The sequence below is a fragment of the Panthera onca genome, chromosome C1 (assembly GCF_046562875.1).
Source record: "Panthera onca isolate mPanOnc1 chromosome C1, mPanOnc1 haplotype 2, whole genome shotgun sequence".
Lineage (NCBI taxonomy): Eukaryota > Metazoa > Chordata > Mammalia > Carnivora > Felidae > Panthera > Panthera onca.
Genome location: NC_138346.1, coordinates 129,162,384 through 129,186,347, shown reverse-complemented (window position 1 = coordinate 129,186,347; position 23,964 = coordinate 129,162,384). Strand labels below are relative to the sequence as shown.

General features: G+C 39.6%; 1 protein-coding gene across 2 annotated transcripts in view; it reads left to right on the top strand.

Annotated features, from left to right (window-relative positions):
* Positions 1-3,913: 3,913 nt before the first annotated feature.
* EEIG2 (EEIG family member 2) overlaps positions 3,914-23,964 on the top strand; it is a 100,492-nt gene continuing 80,441 nt past the window's right edge. For both annotated transcript variants that reach the window (XR_013557460.2, XM_078451602.2), the window contains exon 1: positions 3,914-4,371. Coding sequence is in view for 1 of the 2 variants with exons in the window: in XM_078451602.2 (XP_078307728.1) it covers positions 4,235-4,371 (137 nt within the window). In the remaining variant the exon portion in view is untranslated. The remainder of the gene's footprint in view (positions 4,372-23,964) is intronic.

The following is a 23,964-nucleotide window of genomic DNA, read 5'->3' as shown; positions in this document are numbered from 1 at the left end:
AGATCATGACCCGAGCTGAAGTCGGCTGCCCAACCAACTGAGCCACCCAGGCGCCCCTGTACTGTGTATTTTAAAGTTGTTAAGAGAGTAGATCTTGAAGTTCTCATCACAAGAAAACAAATTTGAAACTATGTGAGGTGATTGATATTAACTAAACTTAGGGTAATCACTTCATAATTATACCTATATCACATCATTATATTGTACATCTTGGACTAATCTAATGTTATATGTCAATTATATCTCAACAAAACTGGGGGGGGCAGAACTTTACTATGGGTGTGGTTAGTTGTTCTTCATGTGCTGACTCAGTGGTCTGGGCTGCTTCGATCTTGTGTCTACTACATTTTAACCCAATATTTCCTCTATGACTATTGTGGCAAGGAAGAGAACGTCTAGAAAACTTTTCAAAGGCTTTTCACTGCCTCATTCTTGAAGTGACACATTACTTCTCACGTTTGATTGGCTAGAGCTAGTCACGTGGCCCCACCTAACTGCAAGAGGATCAGGAAAGGTAATCTTCCATAGGCCCAGGCAACAAAGGAGATATTAGTGAACACTAGTAATGTTTACTATAAATGATGTGACCTTGAATTCAATAGTCTGTTGACTGCCATTCCTCCAGCCCTTTCAGGGGTTTGAAGCACTGAATTGCCTGATATAGTTTTGTTTTTTGAAATATGTAGAGTGGTTTCAGGTCCTGATGGTGAACCTGACTGAATCAGGTATGGGCTGGTAGCTTTCTGTCTCCTTACCTTTAACTTCTCTCTACCCCTCTGTGCCTTACTCTGGGTTCCAGAAGGCCATCCTCTATGAACTGCATCTTCCAGGTTCCTTTGCCCTCTGCCTTTGGATCATGGGAGGTACCAGCAGGAGCTCAGAGGCAGGAAGTGAGAGAGGTCAGGATATTTATCCCCCCTCATTTCAACTCCCCACCAAACTGTGGGTCTCTTACCCTGCCCTCAGTAAAGAGTCCTTTTATTAAACTTTCCTCATGTAAAAATTTTGAGTATGATATCTGTTTTTTGCCTGGACTTTGATTCATAAAAGGTGTTTAATAATCACACCATGGATCAAAAAGAGAGTGCTACTAACTCTCTCCCTCCTCCAGCTGAAGGTCTTTATAAAATGCAAATCAAAATATATCATTCCTCTGTGTTAAAACGTCTAAGGCTGGCTATTATATCCTTGTCACCACACCCCACTCTAAGTTGTGGCCAGACTAAACTACTTTCAGTTCCTCTTGCAACATGGTCTCTCTTCCTCTGAGCCTTTGCACATGCAGTACCTTCTTCCTGGAAACTGCTCCCTACCCCCCACTCTCATCATTCAGACATCAGTGTAAATGTCACTTACCCCAGAAACTCTTCCATAAGAGTTAGAGGTTATTATGTGTTCCCAAGGAAACCTCTATTTACCAGCACATATAGATAGAACTCGAAGTTACATCGTACTGCAACTGCCTGGGGACTTACCTGTGTCCACTGGTAGACTGTAGCATATAAAACTGGGACAGCAACTCAGATCTCTAGGGCCTATTAAGCTGCTTGGTATATAACAGGCTCTCAACAAATCTTAGATAGTACCCAAATGTTATTGAAAAAGCCTGAAGCCTCCTCCTCTACCTACTGTCCTATCTCTTCTCATTCACTGACAAAAATCATAAAAAAATTTTAGTCACCCAGTTCTCATTACTACCTTTAATTTACTTCCCGGACCATTTGAATCTTAATTGGCCACCACCTTTTAAGGGGACTTCTCTTGCCAATGGTACCAATGACCTCCTAGATCTTCAAATAGATTCTTTTTAGTCTAAATCCTCCAGGAATGCTCTGCAGGCTTTCTGGAAACTCCCTCCTCTGTTCTCCAGGGACCGTGGCGTGCGCGCACGCGCTCTCTCTCTCTCTCTCTCAATGTTCTGTTTGCGTATCTATGCTATCCTCCATTCATTTATAAGCCCTTGTTTGTCTTGTTCATTCCTATCTCTAGTACTGAGTATAGTGCCTGGCACACAGTAGGTCTTAATAACTATAAATTTCAAATGATTAAAACTCTTGGTTTTCAGGTCATCTCTCTTGATCTCCTCTTTCTTTGACTGTCTCAGGCACCTTCATAGGCTCCTCTTCTCCCATCTACCCATGAAATGTTGTTCAAAGTAACTCATTTTTATCCACCTCTGGGGCTTCAGCCATCAGAGAAAATACTCTAAATTCCACATGTTTTCAATCTTAACCTTTCACCTGAGCTAAGGCCGCCCTCCTCACCCTGTATATCTCACAGGCAATTCAAATAAAGACTCATTATCTCTTCCATTCCCAGCCTGCCCTCCTCCTGCTTCCAAAACTCAACCAATGGAATTAACATGCATCTAATTGTCCAAATTACATACCCCAAAGTCCCCTTAACTCTTCCCACTGCCTTTCCTCCCTGTCCTGTTGGGCAGCCAACTTTATCCACTACCAAACCCCCAGCCCCAAACTCCTGTACTCTGCCTCTGGGTCTTCTATTTCTTCCACCCTAAACACGGGAAAATCCTATTCATCCTTATCCAGAAAGTGTCAACTTCACTTAATTGTTTCCTCTTCTGAGTTCTAGACAAATTGCTTCTTCATTCTGAACAAACACAACTTGATGCTAGATTTAGTTTTTAATGACTGCTTTATATATGTCTCTCACTAAGTTGTAAAATTCTTGAGGGCAGGTTTTTGGTTTTTTGATCACTGGGTCTAGCCAATGACTGACATTTTAGGAAATTAAAAACTATTTTATATAAATGAATGCATGAATAAAAGAGTGAACTGAGAATGAGAAGCTCTTCAATTACAGCTTTCAGAGATTAGTGGGAGGGAATATTTGACTTGAAAGGACAATTCAGTTTGAAAACACTAACTTTATGTATCCAAGTAGGCAAATATATTGTAATAACATATGCATGCCTATGGAAAGAAGGTAATTGCTATGCATCTAAGGAGGCTTTATTTTCAGGCTTTTCAGTTCTTTGTTATCAACAGCCACAATTTAAAAGGGAAAGTATTCTTTTAACCCTTCCTATAGTCTTTTATTCTAGGGATAGGAATTAAAGTATAAATAAGACAGGGCACCTGGGTGGCTCAGTTGGTTGAGCGTCTGACTTCCCCTAACGTCATGATCTAACAGTTCCTGAGTTCCAGCCCCATGTCTGGCTGTGCTGACAGCCTGGAGCCTGCTTCTGATTCTGTGTCTCTCCCTCTTCCTCCACCCGTCCCACCCCCCCCCCCTTGTGTTCTCTGTCTCTTCCTCTCTCTTTCAAAAATAAATAAATAACTTCACATACATACATACCTACATACACATAAAGGAGAAAATGTGTCCACAGCAGTTGAGTGCCTGTGCACTTGGTAGGCCCTCCACACATTTTAATCCCTTTCCTTTTTCCTACCTCGTCCTAATATTAGAAACCTCCTGACTTCAGAATACCTAAAGGAAATCTTAGTTATAGGATTTCAATTTGACGAAAGTAACGTCGTGGAGATTCTGATTAACCCTATTAACCCATGACTCTCAAACTCAAGAGGGGTGGAAAAAATCACTGGAGGGGGAAGGGAGAAAGGAGGCGAAGCAAAAACTGAAAGAAGGCTGGGGGGAAGCTGTAGAAGGAAGCTCCATTTTGGTTGGGTTTTGTCTTTTTTTAACCCCAGAGAGGCGTGACGCTCTAACTGCCCTCGTGGGTCAATTTCCCGGCGAAGCGCCCGCCCGCCCCGAATTTCCTCGCCCGCCCTCCCGCTTCCGCCCCGCGGTGCGCTGCTGGCCGCCGCCGCTGGGGGCGCCTCTGGCCCCGTTGGCGCTGAGGAGGCGGCGGCAACGGCAGTCTTCAAGTCTTCGCCTCTCTGGGCTCTCAGACGCGCGGCGGCGGCGGCGGCGGCGGCGGCGGCGGCGGCGAGCTGCACACCGAAAAGGCGCCCACCGCCCAGGCGAGCTGCAGCACGATCGCTCTTCGCGGGCGGGCGGGGTCCTCGCCGCCGCGCTCCGGCCCGGGCTGCCGCGAGAGGCGGCGGCGGAGGCGGCGGCGGCCCCTGCCCCGGCTCTAGCCGGCCCGCGGCGCCCCCCGGCCGCGCCCCCGCGCGCAGCTCGCGGCCCTGGCCCTGGCCCTGGGGCTGCGCGGACCCGGGTCTCCGGCGAGCTGAGGCGGCGGCGCCGGTCCGCGCGCCCCTTGGGGCCGCCCCCGCATCCCGCTCGCCGGCGTTTGGCTCTCACGATGATGAAGAAGAAGAAGTTTAAGTTTAAGGTGGACTTTGAGCTCGAGGAGCTCTCCTCGGTGCCCTTCGTCAATGGGGTCCTCTTCTGCAAGATGCGGCTGCTGGACGGCGGCAGCTTCACCGCGGAGTCCCCCAGGTAACTCGCCCTCGGCGCCTCCCGAGCCGTTCCGCCTGCCCCGAAGGGGTTTGTTTCATGGGCAGCTTGTCTTTCCTTGGCCCGTTTACTTCAGGGGGAAGGCCAGCCTCGTGAGCTCCTCGTCCTCTAGGGACCCAGTCTGAAATCAGTCAGGAGTTTATTGATCTGCACAAAGTGCTTCGCAAATGGGTCCATCCCAGCTGGGCTTGGCTCCTGCTCTCCTGATTCCAGATGGTTCCTGGTATCTACTCTTCCCTCCTAAATTCTCTAGGAATGGGTGCAGTGGCCAGAAGGGAGAGAATGCTTCTGGTTTCTCTTAAGACATTTACGTATTTGTGAAATGCAAAGTGGAAATTGAACTGTTATTGAAACAGAAACAAAAATAACCCAAACCGCTTGCGTTCCAAGAGCCCTCGCTCTGAACAGAAACCTGTGCTTAGCATTAACTCCTTTTCTTTTGTTTCTTACTGGGGGGGGGGGGGTACTCAGAAGCCCAGGATGTGGCCAGGGTAGGCCTGATCAGGCTTGTCTTGACTTCAGTCAAGTGTTCCCTGGCAGATGAGACAACAGTCTGTGCCTCATCGGAGAGCTGCGTCTCCAGTTACGCGCTCAACACTCACTGAATTACCAGCCTTGAGGTGGCCACTAGTGGCTCTCAGTATAAAGGACTTGGAACCAGAAGGAGAGCCCAGACCTGTGCTCATTTTGAAATGAACCCCAAGGCACTCTCAGGGAGAGTCGTTGGCAGATTGCGGACTGAAGTCAAGGGTGATAGTGTTCCTTAAGTAATTTAAGGTCTATTGGGTAGGTTGACAGATTTGCCCTAAGGTAAGTGTTCTTTAAGAAAATAGGAAATTTACATAATTTTTAAAAATGAACTTTTAAGTTCCTGAGATCAAGAAAAGAGATTAACAATTAATACTTATTTTGCCAAAATTTACTGTTCATGAACTTTATTTTTACCCTAAAAAATATTCTGCTTTCTTTTGATCTGTCATCCCTATTAATGTAAAGAGAATAAGATAAATAGGTTGTGAAATTGGGGCCAGAAGATTGTCTACAGTGGCAACACTGAAGCCTGTAGAAGCCAGAAAATGTAATGGCTAGTTGGCCGAAGCCAAGGATTTATAAAACATTATTGACTCTCAGAATTAAAAAACAGTTAGCCAAGGATACTTTTAAAAATTAAACTGATGACAAATCTTTTGTGGCTATTCAGCTAATTAATTACACTGCAATCATTTTAACACACTGGTAGGAGAACAGTGTAACTTAAAATGGTGCACCAACTATTGTACCAGCTCCTAAAGTGTTGAAAAACCAAAGCCAATTCTTGAATGTCCTGTAGGTACAAATGACTGCCTTATCCTGGATCTTACCCTGTTTGCTGCAGGGTCACATGCCCCACTAATGGCTGTTAGGCCAGCTCTTCTGGGCCAGTGATGACACCTGGTGGTCAGGGCACTACTTCTCTCTTAACTCTTTCCTCCCTCAGATTATTGATTTGGCTTGCTACTGACAAATCCGTTATTTCAGTGTTGCAGGTAATCATTTATTCAGCGAATACATGTAAGTTGGGTCCTTTAAGCTTATTACTTTATTTCATTCTCACAGAAAACCTGTGAGGTAGGGATTCACATTTTATGAATGAATAAACGGAGACTCAGGTTAACTTTCCCAAGGCATCCGCATGTGGTAAGTGAAATGCCAAGATCTTGATATGGGTCTGTCTGATTTCAGATTGATGCCAGATGAAGGAGAAAAGTGTGCTGTGCTGAGTAGGGAGCTTCCTAATGGTTTTAACAAGCAAGGGGTATAATTTGATTTCTAATTTGCAAGAGTTGGAAAGGAAAAAGCACAACAAAAATGTGACCTTAATGAAAATCAGTAGGGTTGAGAATAGTGCTCTATGTGGCCAAATAAAAACCCCTGTAGTTTTGAGGGAAATGATTCATAAGGAGCCTGTGCCTTGTTAGGGAGAGGTAGTTTGTGTAAAGCTAAGAGCAAGGACTTAGGATAAGGCAGATCTGAGCCTAAATCCTGACTCCACCGTGGTAAACCTGGGTAGGTTACTCAGCCTCTCAAAGATTGCATCTACAAAATAGAAACCATCACTGGCATATGGGGTTGTTGTGAGGATTTAGTAAGTTGATGTACCAAAAACAGATATCACAGTGCTCTAGCACCCAATTGACATTTAAAGAGAAGACGAGGAGCTTGTCTGAGAGGGTTTGCTTCCTTTAGATGTTGATACTTAACTCCTTTATCCTGACAATTACAAAAGTGTTGGTTTGAAAACGATACCTTAGGGGCGCCTGGGTGGCTCAAATAGTTAAGTGTCAGACTTCGGCTCAGGTCATGATTTCTCGGTCTGTGAGTTCAAGCCCCACGTCAGGCTCTGTGCTGACAGCTCAGAGCCTGGAGCCTGCTTCAGATTCTGTGTCTCCCTCTATCTCTCTGCCCTTCCCCCACTCACGCTCTGTCTCTCTCAAAAATAAATAAACATTAAAAAAAATTGAAAAATGTACCTTATTCTACAAGGGGAGAAAAAAACCTGAAATATCTAAAGGATGTGAATTATCTTTAAATTACCTAATTTTTAATTATTGGGTACCAGGATAGGCATTGCATCTGTAATTAAATGCTAGAATTTAATTTTTTTAAATAACTTTATGTGCCTCCTATAAATCAAATATGGCTAATGCTATAACATTTCTCCCATAAAAAATATGAAATTGGGACACCTGGGTGGCTCAGTTGGTTGGGCATCCAACTTCAGCTCAGGTCATGATTCATAGTTCCTGAGTTCGAGCCCTGATTGGGCTCTGTGCTGACAGCTCAGAGCCTGGAGTCTGCTTCCAATTCTGTGTCTCCCTCTCTCTGGCCCTCCCCTGTTCACGCTCTGTCTCACTCTCTCAAAAATAAATAAACATTTTAAAAAAATATATGAAATTAACTTCATAGAAAAGGGTTAACATAGCAGGCCCAAAACTAATTTCTTAAAAAGGCCTGCTTACAATGTTTTTGCTGGCATCAGGGAACTTGAATGGTCACCAGTTCCCTACACTGATGTAAAACTTTAGAGTGTCTCACTGTGCCTAGACTACAAACAATGTGATTTATGCTGAATACTTTCTAGGAGTCTGGAATTTTGGTCTGTGCCAGGGGAAGGGTGGCTATATGACCAGTCACCAAATGAGCTTCCTTGGTAGACGACAGGTGTTGCCACAATTTGATGCCAGAGAAACTGTGTTCTGGGTGACTCCACTGGGAAGACTTAGAAACTTGCCCATGGTTTCCAAGGACTTTGGTCCATGAACCTTTTCCCTTTACTGATTCTGCTTTGTGTCCTTTCACTATAATAAATCTTAGAAATGAGTATGACTATATGCTGAGTCTTATGAGTCTTCCCAGTGGATCACTCAACCTGGGGATATTCTTGGAGACCCCTGATGCATGAATGTACATAAAATAATAATTCATTTTTTTAGAGAAAAGCCTTAGAGGTACATATCAAATTATAAATATATTTAGCTTTATACAGAAATTAAAGATGCAGATCATTCATTGCTCACCAAATATTAATTGAGCATTTACCAGGTTTCTAACTGTGTATCAGGGGCTCTGAGAAGGACAACAAATAAAAATGCCCATAAATGAATTAGCTCTACTTAATGAAATTAGATCATAGATGTATAATTGCTTACCAGTAGGAGACAGTATGATTTAGTGGCTAATCAATGGGTGAGACAGTATATGAGTGTTGTTGAAATTCTGTAGGTAGAGAATTTATTTGCAGCTGAAATGGTTACTGAAAACCATATTGGCTTTTCAGCTGAGCATGCCAGGAGGCTGAATTTGCATTGACAAGGAAGTGAGGGTGAGAGGGCAGCTTGAGCAGGTTATCAGTAGGAGCTGGTGACAGATCAGCCTGATTGCAGAGAGAGTTCACACCGAACAGAAGCAAAGATAAAGACTTTGAAACCATTACAAAGAGTTTGCTTTCCACTGCTCATTGGATAAAAGTCAATTTGAGATTCTTGCACTAAGGTGTAATGTGATTAAAATGGTATTGAAGATGGCTAGCGGGCTGATGTTTGTCAGATTCAAGTGGGGATAGACTAGAAGTGGGGAGACAAAGTAGGAGTCTGTTAAAATAACCCAGGAAGGAGCTAATAAGAACCTGAACTTGGAGGTTGTTCTATATAAGTAACTGGTACAATGATAATGCTATGACAAATGCCCTTATGACATGACAAAGAAGTCCAGAAGAATCTTTGTTTCATTTTGTTTTGTTGAGGTATATCGTGGTGTATTTGTTGATAGAATACTGTGGGGGGAGGATATGAAGAGGTAGGTTTTATGTTTAACACACAACATTGAGATGACAGTGAGCCTGATAAGCACTTAGAGACATTTATTGTAGATTTCTTAGGTTCTGTTCTATTGCAAATAAGGCTGCTTACTAAACTTTTCATCTAGAATTTCCTTATACTGTTTTGCCTTTTTAAAGATTAGTAGTGAAAATTAATTTTAGAAGGATCCAGTTTCTCCTGGGAAAGTGTGCTTAGTGAAGGGGTTAGAAATAATATAAAGACCAGAATGTGTTTATTTGTGATAAATGTTATTAAAATTGTCAGATTTTCCATATCATAATAAATAAAACATTCAGATAACACTTTGTATGACTACAGTAATCTAATAAACTGAAACCCAATTATTGCCTAATAAAATATTTTTGAACCTTTCAAAAAGACAGAAAATAACATTATTTAAATCTTTTAAGAGCATGCTTTCTTTGTAAAAGCATTTAAATCTCTTGAGGTTTCTTAAGACTGTGAGAAGAAGTTTCATTTCTGTCTGCTTTAATAAAGGAATAAGAAGAAAATTTTCCTGCATTTTTAGGATTCCCAAGTTTGCCATATTTTGTTCAGCTTTTTCTGTGCTCATCGCTAAATACTTCTCTAAGTTTCACATGAGCCTGTGGCAAAAACCATGTGAATTCAGGGAGTGTCTGGGAAACTAATGAGCACATCTGTGTGTTGGATCTTTTACTCTGTAAACAAGCTGAAGGGATTTCTTCTCTTTGGCCAGAGTATGTCTTCATGTTTTCAAGATTTTAGTTCACTGCGCATTGTGTACTTATTTTTAGTAATTTTTTTCCATATTGCAAAAGTGAGAGATTCTTATGAAAAATTTAGAAAATAGACGGGTGCCTGGGTGGCTCAGTAGGTTGAATGTCCGACTTCAGCTCAGGTCGTGATCTCATGGTTGGGTTTGTGGATTCAAGCCCCACATGGGGTTTTGCAATGACAGTGCAGAACCTGCTTTGGATTCTATCTCCCTCTAAAAAGATAAACAAACATTTAAAAAATTTTTTTAAAAATTTAGGAAATAGAAAGGCAAAAAGAAAGAACAAAAGTTGCATATAAAGGACCAACTAGAAAGTATCGCTATTATATTTTGGTATATAACATGGGAGTCTTTATTGATACACACCCACAGATCACATCACATCACATACTTTTTTAAAATCCAAAATAGTATCATAATGTACTTAATATGTTTTTCCCTTAATGTATCTTCCCATATCATTACATATTCAATTACAAAATATTTTTTAATAGGTTGTTATCATTCATTCCATCGTATGGATCTCCATGGTTAATTGAACCATGCCTGTTTTGAAATAGTCTTTATTCTATGCTACCTTTTTTTTTTTTTAAGCTTATTTATTTATCTTGAGAGAGTGCCCAGGAGTGGGGCGGGGCTTGGGGGCGGTGAGGGGCGCAGAGAGAAAATCCCAGGCAGGCTCCGCACCATTAGCACAGAGCCCCTTATGGGGCTCAAAACCGCAAACCGTGAGATCATTACCTGAGCTGAAACCAAGAGTCAGATGCTTAACCGACTGAGCCACCCAGGTGCCCCTCTCTGCTATCTTTTTAATTAATACTTTTATGAACACACTACAGTGAGCATCATTAAAACCAAATTTTGTGCACATCCATTATTATTTTTTAGGACTAATACTTAGAAATGGAATTACTGAATCAAAGTGAATGCAGATTTCTAATGCCCTTGATGAATTATCAACTTGCCCTTCAGTACATTAAGTTGACTTTTTAAGGTAAAAAATACTAATGATTAGCAAATATGAAAAATAACCAGTATTAGAAATGCTGTTTGGCCATATGGCACAGAATTCTATTTTTTCATAATTCACATATATATCATATTAGTTTCAGGTGTACAACATAGGGATTTGACATTTGTATACATTGCAAAGTGGTCACCACAATAAGTCTAATTACCATTTGTCACAAATGGCATTTGTCACAAATAGAGTATTACAAAGTTAATACTCTATTATTGACTGTATTTCCCACGCTGTATACTACATCCCCATGATTTATTTATTTTATAACTGGAAGTTTGTACTTCTGAATACCCTTCACTCATTTCACATCCTCCCAACCCTTTCTCTCTAACAACCACCAGTCTGTTCCCTATATCTATGAGTCTGGGTTTTATTTAAAAAAATTTTTTTTTACCATTTTCATTTATTTTTGAGAGACAGAGACAGAGTGTGAGCAGGGGAGGGGCAGAGAGAGAGGGATACATAGAATCCGAAGCAGCTTCCAGGCTCTGAGCTGTCAGCATAGAGCCCGACACAAGGCTGGACCCCACGAACCATGAGATCATGACCTGAGCTGAAGTTGGATGCGCAACCAACTAAGCCACCCAGGTGTCCCTTGTTTTGTTTTTTAGTTTCAATATGTAAGTTAAATCATACAGTATTTGTCTTTCTTTGTCAGATTTATTTCTTTTATTATAATATAAGATCCATCCATTGTGCCATTGCCACAAATGGCAAGAAATCATTCTTCTTTATGACTGAATAATATTCCATTATATATGTATACCATATCTTTATCCATTCATCCATCAATGGACACATCAATAGATAATGTTTCTATTATCTTGGCTATAGTAAATAATGCTGTAGTGAACATAGGGTGAGTATATCTTTTTGAATTAATATTTTTTTCTTCAGATAGATAGCCAGTAGTGAAATTGCTGGATCATATGGTAGCTCTATTTTTAATTTTTTGAGGAATCTCCATACTGATTTCCATAGTGGCCGCACCAATTTACATTCCCACCAGTAGGGTTCCCTTTTCTTCACATCCTCCCTAATACTTGTTATTTCTTGTCTTTTTGATAATAGTTATTCTTAAAGGTGTAACGTATTTCGTTGTGGTTTTGATTTGCATTTCCCTGATGATTCGTGATGTTGAGCATCTTTTCATGTGCCTGTTAGCTATCTGTATGTCTTCTTTAGAAAAACATCTATTTAAATCCCCTGCCTATTTTTTTTAGTTTTTATTTGAATTCCAGTTAGATAACATATAGTGCATTATTGGTTTCAGGTGTACAACAAAGTGATTCTGCACTTCCATACAACACTTGGTGCTTATCAAAACAAGTGTGCTTCTTAATCCCCATCACCTATTAAACACATCCCCCCACCCACCTTCCCTCTGGTAACCATCAGTTGGTTCTCTATATTAAGAGTCTGTTCTTGGTTTGCCTCTCTTTTCTTTTTCTCTTTGCTCATTTATTTTGTTTCTTAAATTACACATATGAGTGAAATCATATGGTAATGTCTTTCTCTGACTTATTTTGCTTAGCACAATACTCTCTAGCTCCATCCATGTCCTCACAAATGACAAGATTTCATTGTAGATATGTCTCTTGAAGCAAAGGAAACAAAAGCAAAAATAAACTATTGGGACTTCATCAAGATAAAAAGCTTCTGCACAGCGAAGGAAACAATCAGCAAGACTAAAAGGCAGCCTACAGAATGGGAGAAGATATATGCAAATGACATATCTGATGAAGGGCTAGTGTCCAGAATATATAAAGAACTTATGAAACTCAACCCCCGAAAGACAAATAATCCAATTAAAAAATGGGCAGAAGACATGAACAGACATTTCTCCAAAGAAGACATGCAGATTGGGGCGCCTGGGTGGCTTGGTCGGTTAAGCGTCCGACTTCGGCTCAGGTCATGATCTCATGGCCCGTGAGTTCGAGCCCCACGTCGGGCTCTGTGCTGAGCGCTCAGAGCCTGCAGCCTGTTTCAGATTCTGTGTCTTCCTCTGTCTCTGCCCCTCCCCTGTACATGCTCTGTCTCTCTCTGTCTCAAAAATAAATAAACGTTGAAAAAAAAAATTAAAAAAAAAAAAAAAAGACATGCAGATGGCTAACAGACACATGAAAAGATGCTCAACATCACTAATCATCAGGGATATACAAATCAAAACTACAATAAGATATCACCACACACCTATAAGAATGGCTAAAATCAACAACACAAGAAACAACAGGTGGTGGTGAGGATGTGGTGAATGGGGAACCTTCTTGCACTGTTGGTGGGAATGCATACAGGTATGGCCATTTTGGAAACAGTATGGAGGTTCCTCAAAAAATTAAAAACAGAACTACCCTACGATCCAGCAGTTGAACTATCAGGTATTTACCCAAGGAATACAAAAATACCAATTCAAAGGGGTACATGCACCCTGATGTTTATAGCAGCATTGTCTATAATAGCCAAATTATGGAAACAGCCCAAGTGTCCATTGACTGATGAATGGATAAAAAAAGATGTGTGTCTACACACACACACACACACACACACACACACACACACAGGAATATTACTCAGCCATGAATAAAATGAAATATGTGCCTATTTTTTTAATCTTTAAAAAAATTTTAATGTTTATTTATTTTTGAGAGAGAGAGCACAGGGAGGGGCAGAGAGAGAGAGAGAGAGAGGGACAGAGGATCTAAGCCAGCTCTGTGCTAACAGCAGAGAGCCTGATATGGGGCTTGAAATCATGAACCGTGAGATCATGACCTGAGCCAAAGTCGAACACTTAATCAACTGAGCCACCCAGGCACCCCTCTCTATTTTTAATTTGATTGTTTGTCTATTTATTATTGAGTTGTATGAATCCTTTATATATGGGATATTAATCTCTTTATTGGATATATGACTTGCAAATATCTTTTCCCATTCAGTAGGTTGCATTTTCATTTTGTTGGTTTCCTTTGCTGTGCAGAAGCTTTTTAGTTAAGATTGTCCCATTTGTTTATTTTTGCTTTGTTTCTTTTGCTTTTGGAGTCAGATCAAAAAACATCACTTGGACCAATGTAAAGAAGTTTACCACTTATGTTTTCTTCTAGGAGTTTTATGATTTCAGGTTTAACATTCAAGTCTTTAGTCCATTTTGAGTTGATTTTTATGTATGGTATAAGATAGTGGTTCAGTTCATTTTTTTGCAGGTGGCTGTCCAGTTTTCCAAACACCATTTATTGAAGTGACTGTCCTTTCCCCATTGTATATTCTTGCCTCCTTTGTCCTAATATTTTTTATTTATTTATTTAGAGAGTGCATTTGGGGGAGGGAGAGAGAATCCCAAGCAGGCTCTGCACTGTCAGCGCAGAGCCCAATATGGGGCTTGAACTCACAAACCGGGAGATCATGACCTGAGCTAAAGTCAAGACGCTTAACTGACTGAACCATCCAGGTAGTCCTCCTTTGTTCTAAATTAATTGAATATATATGCATGGGTTTATTTCTGGGCTCTCTATTCTTTTTCACTCATCTGTGTGTCAGTTTTATGTCAGTGTCCTAGTGTTCTGATTACCATAGCTTTGTAGTATAGTTTGAAATCAAGTAGTGTGATACCTTTGGCTTTGTTCTTCTTTGTCAATGTTATTTTTGCTATTCAGGATCTTTTGTGGTTCCATACAAATTTTAGAATTACTGGTTTCAGTTCTGTGAAAAATGTATTTGGAATTTAATAGGGATTACATTGAATCTGTGGATTGCTTTGAGTAGTATGGACATTTAAACAGTATTAATCCAGAGGTGCCTGGGTGGCTCAGTTAAGCATCCAACTTCAGCTCAGGTCATAATCTCACAGTTCCTGGATTTGAGCCCCGCATCAGGCTCTGTGCTGACTGCTTGCTCAGAGCCTGGAGGCTGCTTCAGATTCTTTGTCTCCTACTCTCTCTGTTCCTCCCCACTTGCACTCTGTCTCACTCTCTCAAAAATAATAAAATAAATGTAAAAAAATTTTTTTTAATTTAAACAATATTAATCTAGTCCATGAGCCTAGAATATCTTTACACTTTTTTATGTCATCTTCAGTTTCTTTCATCAATGTCTTATACTTTTCAGTTTTTAGGTCTCTTGCTTCTTGGTTAAATTTATTTCTAGGTAACTTACTCTTTTTCCTAAAATTTATTTATTTTTTTTAGAGAGAGAGAGAGAGAGAAAGAGTGCATAAAGGGGATGGGGGCAGCAGAGAGGGAGAGAGAAGGAGAATCCCAAGAAAGCCCCACGCTCAGCATGGAGTCCAGCATGGGGCTCCATCCCACAACCCTGGGATCATGACCTGAGCTGAAATCAAGAGTTGTACACTCAACTGACTGAGCTAGCTAGGCACCCCTATTTTATTCTTTTTTATAGAATTGTAAATGGGATTATTCTCTTGATTTCTCTTTCTGCTACTTTGTTGTTGGTGTATGGAAATGCAACAGATTTTTGTGTATTAATTTTGCATCCTGCAGCTTTACTGAATTCGTTTATTAGTACTGTCTTTTGGTACAATCTTTAATGCTTTCTATATGTAGTATCATGTCATCCGCAAATAGTGTCATCTGCAAATGTGACAATTTCACTTCATTTCCAAATTATATGCCTTTTATTTCATTTTCTTGCATAATTTTTGTGGCTAAGCCTGCCAATGCTGTGTTGAATAAAAGTAGGGATAGTGGGCATCCTTGTCTTGTTCCTGATCCTAAAGGAAAAGCTTTTAGATTTTCACTGTCTAGTATGACATTAGCTGTGATTTTGTCAGTTATGGTCTTTATTATGTTGAGGTACATTCCCTTTATACCCAATTTGTTGAGAGTTTTTATCTTGAGTGAATGTTGCATTTTGTCAAATGCTTTTTCTGCATTTATTGAGATGATTGTATGCTTTTTATCTTTTATTTTGTTAATGTGGTACATAATGTTGATTGATTTACAGGTATTTAACCATCCATGCATCCCTGAAATAAATCCCATTTATTTGATCTTGGTATATGATCCGTTTAATGTATTGTTGAATTCAGTTTGCTAGTATTTTGTGAGTATAGTGCAGCTATGATCATCAGGAATATTGGCCTGTAATTCTATTATTGTGTGCAGTATCATTATGTCATTTTGATATCAGGGTAGTGCTGGCCTCATAAAATGAGTTTAGGAGCTTTCCCTCTTCAGTGTTTTTTGTTTGTTTTGTTTTTAAGAGTTTGGGAAGGGGGCGCCTGAGTGGCTCAGTTGGTTAAGCATCCCACTCTTGATTTCAGCTCAGGTCATGATCTCATGGTTCATGGGATCAAGCCCCGCATTGGGTTCCTTGCTGATAGCAGAAGCCTTCTTGGGATTCTCTCTCTCCCTCTCTCTGCCCTTCCCCTGCTTGTGTGCTCTCCCCCCGCCCTTCTCCAAAAATAAATAAACTTTTAAAAAATAGTGTTTAAAGAGTCTGGGAAAGATAGGTATTCAATCTTTGAATTTTGGGTAGAATTCTCCAGTGAAACCATCTGGTCCTGGACTTCTGTTTGTTGAGAGATTTTTGATTATTGATTTGATCTCTTTAGTAGTAATCAGTATGTTCAGAGTTTCTATTTCTTCATGATTCAGTCTTGGAAGATTGTAAACTTCTAGGAATTTATCCATTTCTTCTGCGCTGTCCAATTTGTTGTCATATAATTGTTCTTAGTATCCTCTTGTGATCCTTCGTATTTCTGAGAAGTTGTAACTTCTCCCCTTTAATTTCTGAATTTATTTGAGCCATCTTTCTTTTTTCTCTTGGGGAATCTAGCTAAAGGTTTGTCAATTTTATTTACCTTTTCAAAGAAACAGCTCTTAGTTTCATTGACCATTTGTCTTTTTAAGTCTCTCTTTTATTTATCCACTCTGATCTTTATTATTTCCTTCTTTCTCCTAACTTTGGGCTTCATGTGTTCTTCTTTGTCTTGTTTCTTTAGGTGTAAAGTTAAATTTTGGTATATTTCTGCTTTCATTAGTCTTTAGATATTTTGTTATTTCTCCTTTGATTTCTTCAGTGACTTAGTAGTTGTTCAGTAATATGTTGTTTAATCTCCATGTACCTGTAGTTGTTCCAGTTTTCTTCTTGTGATTTCTAGTTTTATACCATTGTGGTCAGGAAAGATGAGTGATATTATTTCAGTCCTGTTGACTTTATTGAGATTTGTTATGTGGCCTACAATGTGATTTGATCCCGGAGAATGTTTCCTAGGTACTTGAGAAGAATGTGTATTCAGATGCTTTTGGATGGAATATTCTGTATGTATCTATTAAGTCCATCTTGTCTAACATGTCATTTAAAGCTAATATTTCCCGGGGTGCCTGGGTGGCTCAGTCGGTTGAGCGTCCGACTTTGGCTCAGGTCACAATCTCGCGGTCCGTGAGTTCGAGCCCCGCGTCGGGCTCTGGGCTGATGGCTCAGAGCCTGGAGCCTGCTTCTGATTCTGTGTCTCCCTCTCTCTCTGCCCCTCCCCCATTCATGCTTTGTCTCTCTCTGTCTCAAAAATAAATAAACATTAAAAAAAAAAATTTAAAGCTAATATTTCCTTATGGTTTTCTATGTAGGTAATCTATCCATTGATGTAATTGAGGTGTTAAAATTCCATATTATTATTATGTTGCTATCAATTGGCCCTTTAGGTCTTTTAATATTTGCTTTAGATATTTTGGTGCTTTTATGTTGGGTGTATTTATATTTATAAATGTTGTATCTTTTTGCTGGTTTGTGATCTTAATCATTTTTGCTTTAAACAGACTATTCTGAAGTCTATTTTGTCCAATATGAGTATAACTACACCAGCTTTCTTTTTGTTTTCATTTGCATGGAACATCTTTTTTTTTTTTTTTTTTTTTTTTTTTCAACGTTTTTTATTTATTTTTGGGACAGAGAGAGACAGAGCATGAACGGGGGAGGGGCAGAGAGAGAGGGAGACACAGAATCGGAAACAGGCTCCAGGCTCCGAGCCATCAGCCCAGAGCCTGACGCGGGGCTCGAACTCACGGACCGTGAGATCGTGACCTGGCTGAAGTCGGACGCTTAACCGACTGCGCCACCCAGGCGCCCCTGCATGGAACATCTTTTTTCATCCCTTCGCTTTCAGTCTATGTGTGCCCTTCTAAAGTGAGTCTCTTGTAGGTGGTATATAGATGTGTCTTGTTTCTTAATCCATTCATCTAATCTACATCTCTTGATTGGACAACTTAGTCCAATTTACATTTAAAGCAATTATTGGTAGATATGTACTTGTTGCAATTTTGTTAAGTGTTTTCTGGTTGTTTTTGTAGTTCCTCTCTTCCTTTCTTGTTCTTTCTCATTTCCCTTGTGGCTTGATGACTTTCTTTAGTGTTGTGTTCAGATTCCTTCCTCCTTTTGTTTTGTGTATTTGCTATAAGTTCTTGCTTTGTGGTTACCATGAGGCTCACATATATCATCCTATGTATATAGCAGTCTACTTTAAGTTGAAAGCAACTTAAATTTGAACACATTCCAAAACTCTACATTTTTTATTCTCCCCTGACACATTTTATGCTTTTGGTGTCACTTTTTACATCTTTTTGTTTTATGTATCCCTTAGCTAATTATTATAGTTTTTAATTTTACTACTTTTGTCTTTTAGCCTTTTAGTAGCCTTATAAGTTATTAGTCCACTACCTTTACTATATATTTACCTTTTCCAGTGAGATTTTTACTTTCATATGTTTTCTTGTTATTAATTAATGCCATTTCTTTTCAGCTTAAAGAAGTCTCTTTAATATTTCTTATAAGGCCATTTTAATAGTGATGGACTTCTGTAGCTTTTGCTTGTCTGGAAAACTCTTTCTCTCTCCTTCAAATCTAAATGATAACCTTGCTGGGTAGAGTATTCTTGGTTTGAAGTTTTTTCCTTTCAGCACTTTGATACTTTATGCTACTCCCTTTTGACCTGCAGAGTTTCTGCTGATAGCCTCATGGGGTTTCCTTTGTACGTAACAATTTGTTTTTCTCTTCCTGCTTTTAAGATTCTCTCTTTAACTTTTGACATTTTAATCATAATGTGTCTTGGTAGCATCTTTGGGTTCATTTTATTTGGAATTGTCTGGGCATCCTGGACCTGGACATTGGTTTCCTTTCCTAGGTTAGGGAATTTTTCAGCCATATTTCTTCAGGTAAGTTTTCTGCCCCTTACTCTCTTTCTTCTCTCTATAAGACCCCAGAAATGCAAATGTTATTCCACTTGATGTTGTCCTAGATATTCTTTAAATTATCTTTATATTTTTATATTTTAAATTCTTATTTCTGTTTGCTCTTCTGTTTGGGTGAGTTTCATTGCTTTATCTTCCTCCTCACTGATCAATAGTTCTACTTCACCAAGTCTACTGTTGAATTCCTCTTGTATATTTTTCAGTTCAGCTGTTGTATTCTCCACCTCTGTGACTTCTGTTTGGTACTTTTTAAATATATTTTCTATCTCTTTGTTGAAGTTCTCACTGTGTTCATTCTTCTGAGTTTGGTGAGTGTCTTTATGACAATTACTCTGAATTTTTTATCAGGTACATTACTTATCCCTGTATCATTTAGGCCTTTTTCTGAGGTTTTGCCTTGTTTTTTTATTTGGAACGTGTTTCTTTGACTCCTTATTTTACTTGACTTTCTGTGTTTGTTTATGTGTATTAGGTGACACAGCTCCCTCTCTGTCTTGAAGGAGTGGCCTTGTGTAGGTGATAATCCTTGTCATTCAACTTTGCCCTAACTCTTGACTATCTCTCAAACCTTTGTGATTGTCTAAGCCACCTGATTTATTATTCTTGATATTCCCATGTTGAGGTTGTGCCAATACCTGTTAGTGATCCAAGGGGAGGAATCTCATTTAGCATCTAGTTTCAGACTGGAAGCCAGACCCTCAGGCAGGAGCTTTTAAAGTTTGCAAATATATACAATCTTATGGAGCCACAGTCATAATCTATATTAGCCTCCAGACCAGGAGATCTTGAGGTATTCCCTGGGCAACAGTTGCAAAAATCTGGGAAGGCTCGTTGAGCCGTAGCAAGGTGAGTGGCATGCACAAGGATGGTATTTTCCTGCTTACATTCCCTGATAGGCCTCGTTAGCCTCTAGATGTATGGGAAACCTGAAGCCTATGCCTTGAGCTGAAGCTCCAGGCTAAGTAAATAGGCCTTTTTCACAGGAAGACTAGAGTTGTGTTTCAGTCTGCTGTCTTTGTAGTCCCCAGGTCATGATGGCCTGCCAAGAGCTGTCTTTTGGACTGTTACAGTCCCATGGAGCTCTGGAACACCAGTCCTCTTGACCAGCAGGGTCAGATAATCAACAGACATCCCCTATATGGATTGCACATGCCCCCTGGCTTTAGTAAAGGAGCTGGAAAATCTAGGGGGTAGGACATGCTCCCCAGTGTTAGAAATGCAACAGGAAAATGTCTTAACCACATGTATTCATATGATTCAGCAGTGTAGCAAGTGAGTGAGTGCCTGGTCCATGCACATACACAGGCTTTAGGCTTGGGAGTAGGAGGATGCCCCAACTACTCTCACTTTCCAGCCCCAGCTAGGGGGCGGGGGGTTGGAACAGCCGGTGCTGGCATACTGTAGCTAGCGAGTGGGAGAACTCCACAACTGTATGTGCTCTCTGGTCTCAGCAGGTGAGAGGTAAGCATGACTGCTTACCCAACCCATCCTAACAAAGTTCTACATCTAAGGTCACCCACCTGTGCTAGTAGTCTATGTGGAGAGTGCCACAGTGGTTTCTGCCAGTGCCTTCATATCTAGGAAGCATCTAAACTAGCCTCCGTTCCTCCGCCCAGTGCCCCCAGATCAGCAAATGAATCTCCTTCACACAAAACCTCAGTTCTTTTCAAACTGCTGTTTTTCACTGGGTCTCAGGGTGAGTAAGGATGTACATGGGCTCTCCAAGAGGGGAGTCATAGTATCCTACAGCACTTTGGGACCCCCAGACATCAGTCCTGTTGGTTTTACAAGCCAGCCATTTTGGGTCTTGTCTTCATGGTTCATATTCCAGGGGCTGCAGAGCCCATTGTGGAGTACCAACCCCTGACACCTCCAGAAGAGTGCCTATCTGGTGAGATCCCTCTCTCTTATGTGTCACCACACCAGGGGTGGGTTTTTTTGTGAGACTGTGTCTCTGCCTCTCCTACCCATCTTGATGTGGTCCTCTTTTCCTTTGTTGTGGAGAGTACTTCATCTTGTTTTCAGATCTTTATCAGAGAGAAATGATCCATATGTAGCTATAGATGTGATGTTTCTGTGGGAAGAGGTGAGTTTGGGATCTTCCTATGCTGCCATCTTGGACGACCCCCCCCCCCCCCATCACAGAGGGGTTTTTTTTTATTAATTTATTTTTTAATTCCAGTACAGTTAACATACGGTGTTAGTTTTATGTGTACAATATAGTGATTCATCCATTCTATACGCAGCTCAGTGCTCATTATAAGTGTACTCTTCATCCCCTTCACCTGTTTCACTTGTCCCCCCCACCCACCTCCCCTCTAGTAACCACCAGTATGTTCTCTATAGTTAAGACTGTTTTTTTGTCTTTTTTTCTTCGTTTTGTTTCTTAAATTCCACATAGTTAAATCATATAGTATTCCTCCAGTCATTCACTGACTTATTTCCCTTATTTCACATTATACTCTCTAGAACCATCCATGATTTCATTCTTTTTTATAGCTGAATAATATTCCATCTTCTTTATGCATTTCATCACATCTTTATCCCCCACGTCTTCTTTTGTCAATCAGTGGACCCTTGAGCTGCTTCTGTAATTTGGCTATTGCAAATAATGCTGCATTAAACCTAATGGTGCATGTATCTTTTTGAATTAGTGTTCTCATATTCTTTGGGTAAATACCCAGTAGTGCAATAACTGGACATAGTTCTATTTTTAATTTTTTGAGGAACCTCTATGTTGTTTTCTGTAGTGGCTGTACCAGTTTGCATTCTCACCAGCAATGCAAACACTAGGGTTCCTTTTTATCCATATCCTTACCAATATTTGTTTCTTGTGTTTTTTTATTTTAGCCACTCTGACAGGTGTGAGGTGATCTCTCATTGTGATTTTGATTTGCATTTCCCTGATAAGTGATACTGAGCATCTTTTCATGTGTCTTTTGGCCATCTGTGTGTCTTCTTTGGAAAAATGTCTTTTCATGTCCTCTGCCTATTTTTATTGGATTATTTGGGGAAGGGGTATTGAGTTGTATAAGTTATTTATACATTCTGGATACTAGCCCCTTATCAGATACATCATTTGCAAATATCTTCTTCCATTCAGTACACTGTCTTTTGTTTGGTTGATTTTTTTCCTTTGCTGTGAAGAAGTTTTATTTTGATGTAATGCCAATAGTTTATTTTTGGTTTTGTTTCCTTTGCCTTAGGAGACATGTCTAGAAAAATGTTGCTACAATCGATGTCAGGAAAATTACTGCCTGTGCTCTCTTCTAGGAGTTTTATGGTTTCAGGTCTCACATTTGGGTTTTTAATCCATTTTGAGTTTATTTTTGTGTATGATGTAAGGAAGTAGTTCAATTTCATTCTTTTGCATGTAGCTGTCCAGTTTTTCCAACACCATTAGTTGAAGAGTCTACCTTTTTCCCATTGCATGTTCTTGTCTCTGTCAAAGATTAATTGACATTAATTAATTAATCATGGGTTTACTTTTGGGTCCTCTATTCTGTTCCATTGATTTGTCTGTTTTTGTGCCAATACCATACAGTTTTGATTACTACTGCTTTATAGTATATCTTGATATCTGGGATTGTGATTCCTCCAGTTTTGTTCTTCCTTTCCAGATTACTTTGGCTACTCACAGTATTTTGTGGTTCCATACAAATTTTAGGATTATTTTTTCTAGTTCTGTGAAAAATGTTGTTGGTATTTTGGTAGGGATTGCATTAAATCTGTAGATTGCTTTGTATAGCTGGGACATTTTAACAATGTTTTTTCTCCTGATCGATGAGCATGGAATATCTTTCCATTTGTGTCATTTTCAATTTCTTCCATCTGTGTTTTATAATTTTTAAAGTACAAGTCTTTTAAAGTACAAGTCCTTAGTTAAGTTTATTACTAGGTACTTTATTTTGTTGGGTACAATTGTAAATGTGATTGTTTTCTTAATTTCTTTCTGGTTCATTATCAGTGTATAAAAATGCAACAGATTTCTGTGTATTGATTTTATATCCTGCAACTTTAGTGAATTCATTTATCAGTTCTAGTAGTTTTTGGTGGAATCTTTAGGATTTTCTATGTGAAGTATCATGTCATCTGCAAATGGTGACATTTTACTTCTTCCTTACCAATTTAGATGCCTTTTATTTCTTTTTCTTGCCGCATTGCTATGGCTAGGACTTTCAGTACTATGTTGAATAAAAGTGGTGAAAGTGGACATTCTTGTCTTGTTGCTGATCTTAGGAAAGCTTCCCGCTTTTCACCATTGAGTATGTGTCACAAAATTCTTTATACCCTGACCAGAAATGGGGTCATCTATTCATATTATTAGAATATCTCACATTATTACAATGCTATATTGTAATAATGATAGCTAACATTTTTTAGTGCTTTTCCCATGTGCCAGAAACTTTTCTAAGCCTTTATATCCTCAAAATACCCCTAGTAGGAAGGTACTATTATTACATTATTACTGTTGTTACTTTTGCTTATACCTGAGAAAACAGAACTGCAAAGAGGCACTGGAAGTTATAGTTAATAAGCAATAGAGCTAGGAGGTAGTTTGGTTCTAGGGTACACTCTTGATCACTAAATTTTGCTGCCTTTCAAGTTTTATGTTTTCTCATTTTTATATTCTAACAAAATTGTAGGTAAATATATATAGTATGACTTTTTCTGAATGCTAGTCTCAGAAAACTGGTTCCAATATGTGACACCACTAAACAGGTCACTGGACCTGGCCCCTCTAAATTTGCCCTAAGATTATTGTATATCAGACATAAGAAACATAGTACTAATACATATGTTTCTTTTTTCAAGGTGTGGTTTTCTAGTACGAAGTCCTCAAAATTCAGTCTCATTACTGGATAGTTGTGCCTTATAACAACATTGTTAATATCATTTTAACCAGTAAGTTGATATTCACTGTTGCATCACTAAGTCTTGCACAGTAAACAGTTCATAAATATTTATCAAGAGAATGCAGATATTTAGAGAAAGCATCTGTCATATCTTTGCTAAGGATGACAAATACACAGAGACCCCCAAATTAAATATATAGGGAATTCATTTAGGGAAGTATATGCTGTCCTATGTACATGGCTTATAAAAAATTAGTGTTCAGTTTGGGGTGTCAGCCTTTGAGGGATACTATGTGAGATCCAAAGAAATTTGTTAAGATTCTGAGGAATCTTGAATTATGTTAACAATGGGGGACTAGGGTGAGACTCGAGAGAAAATGATAGT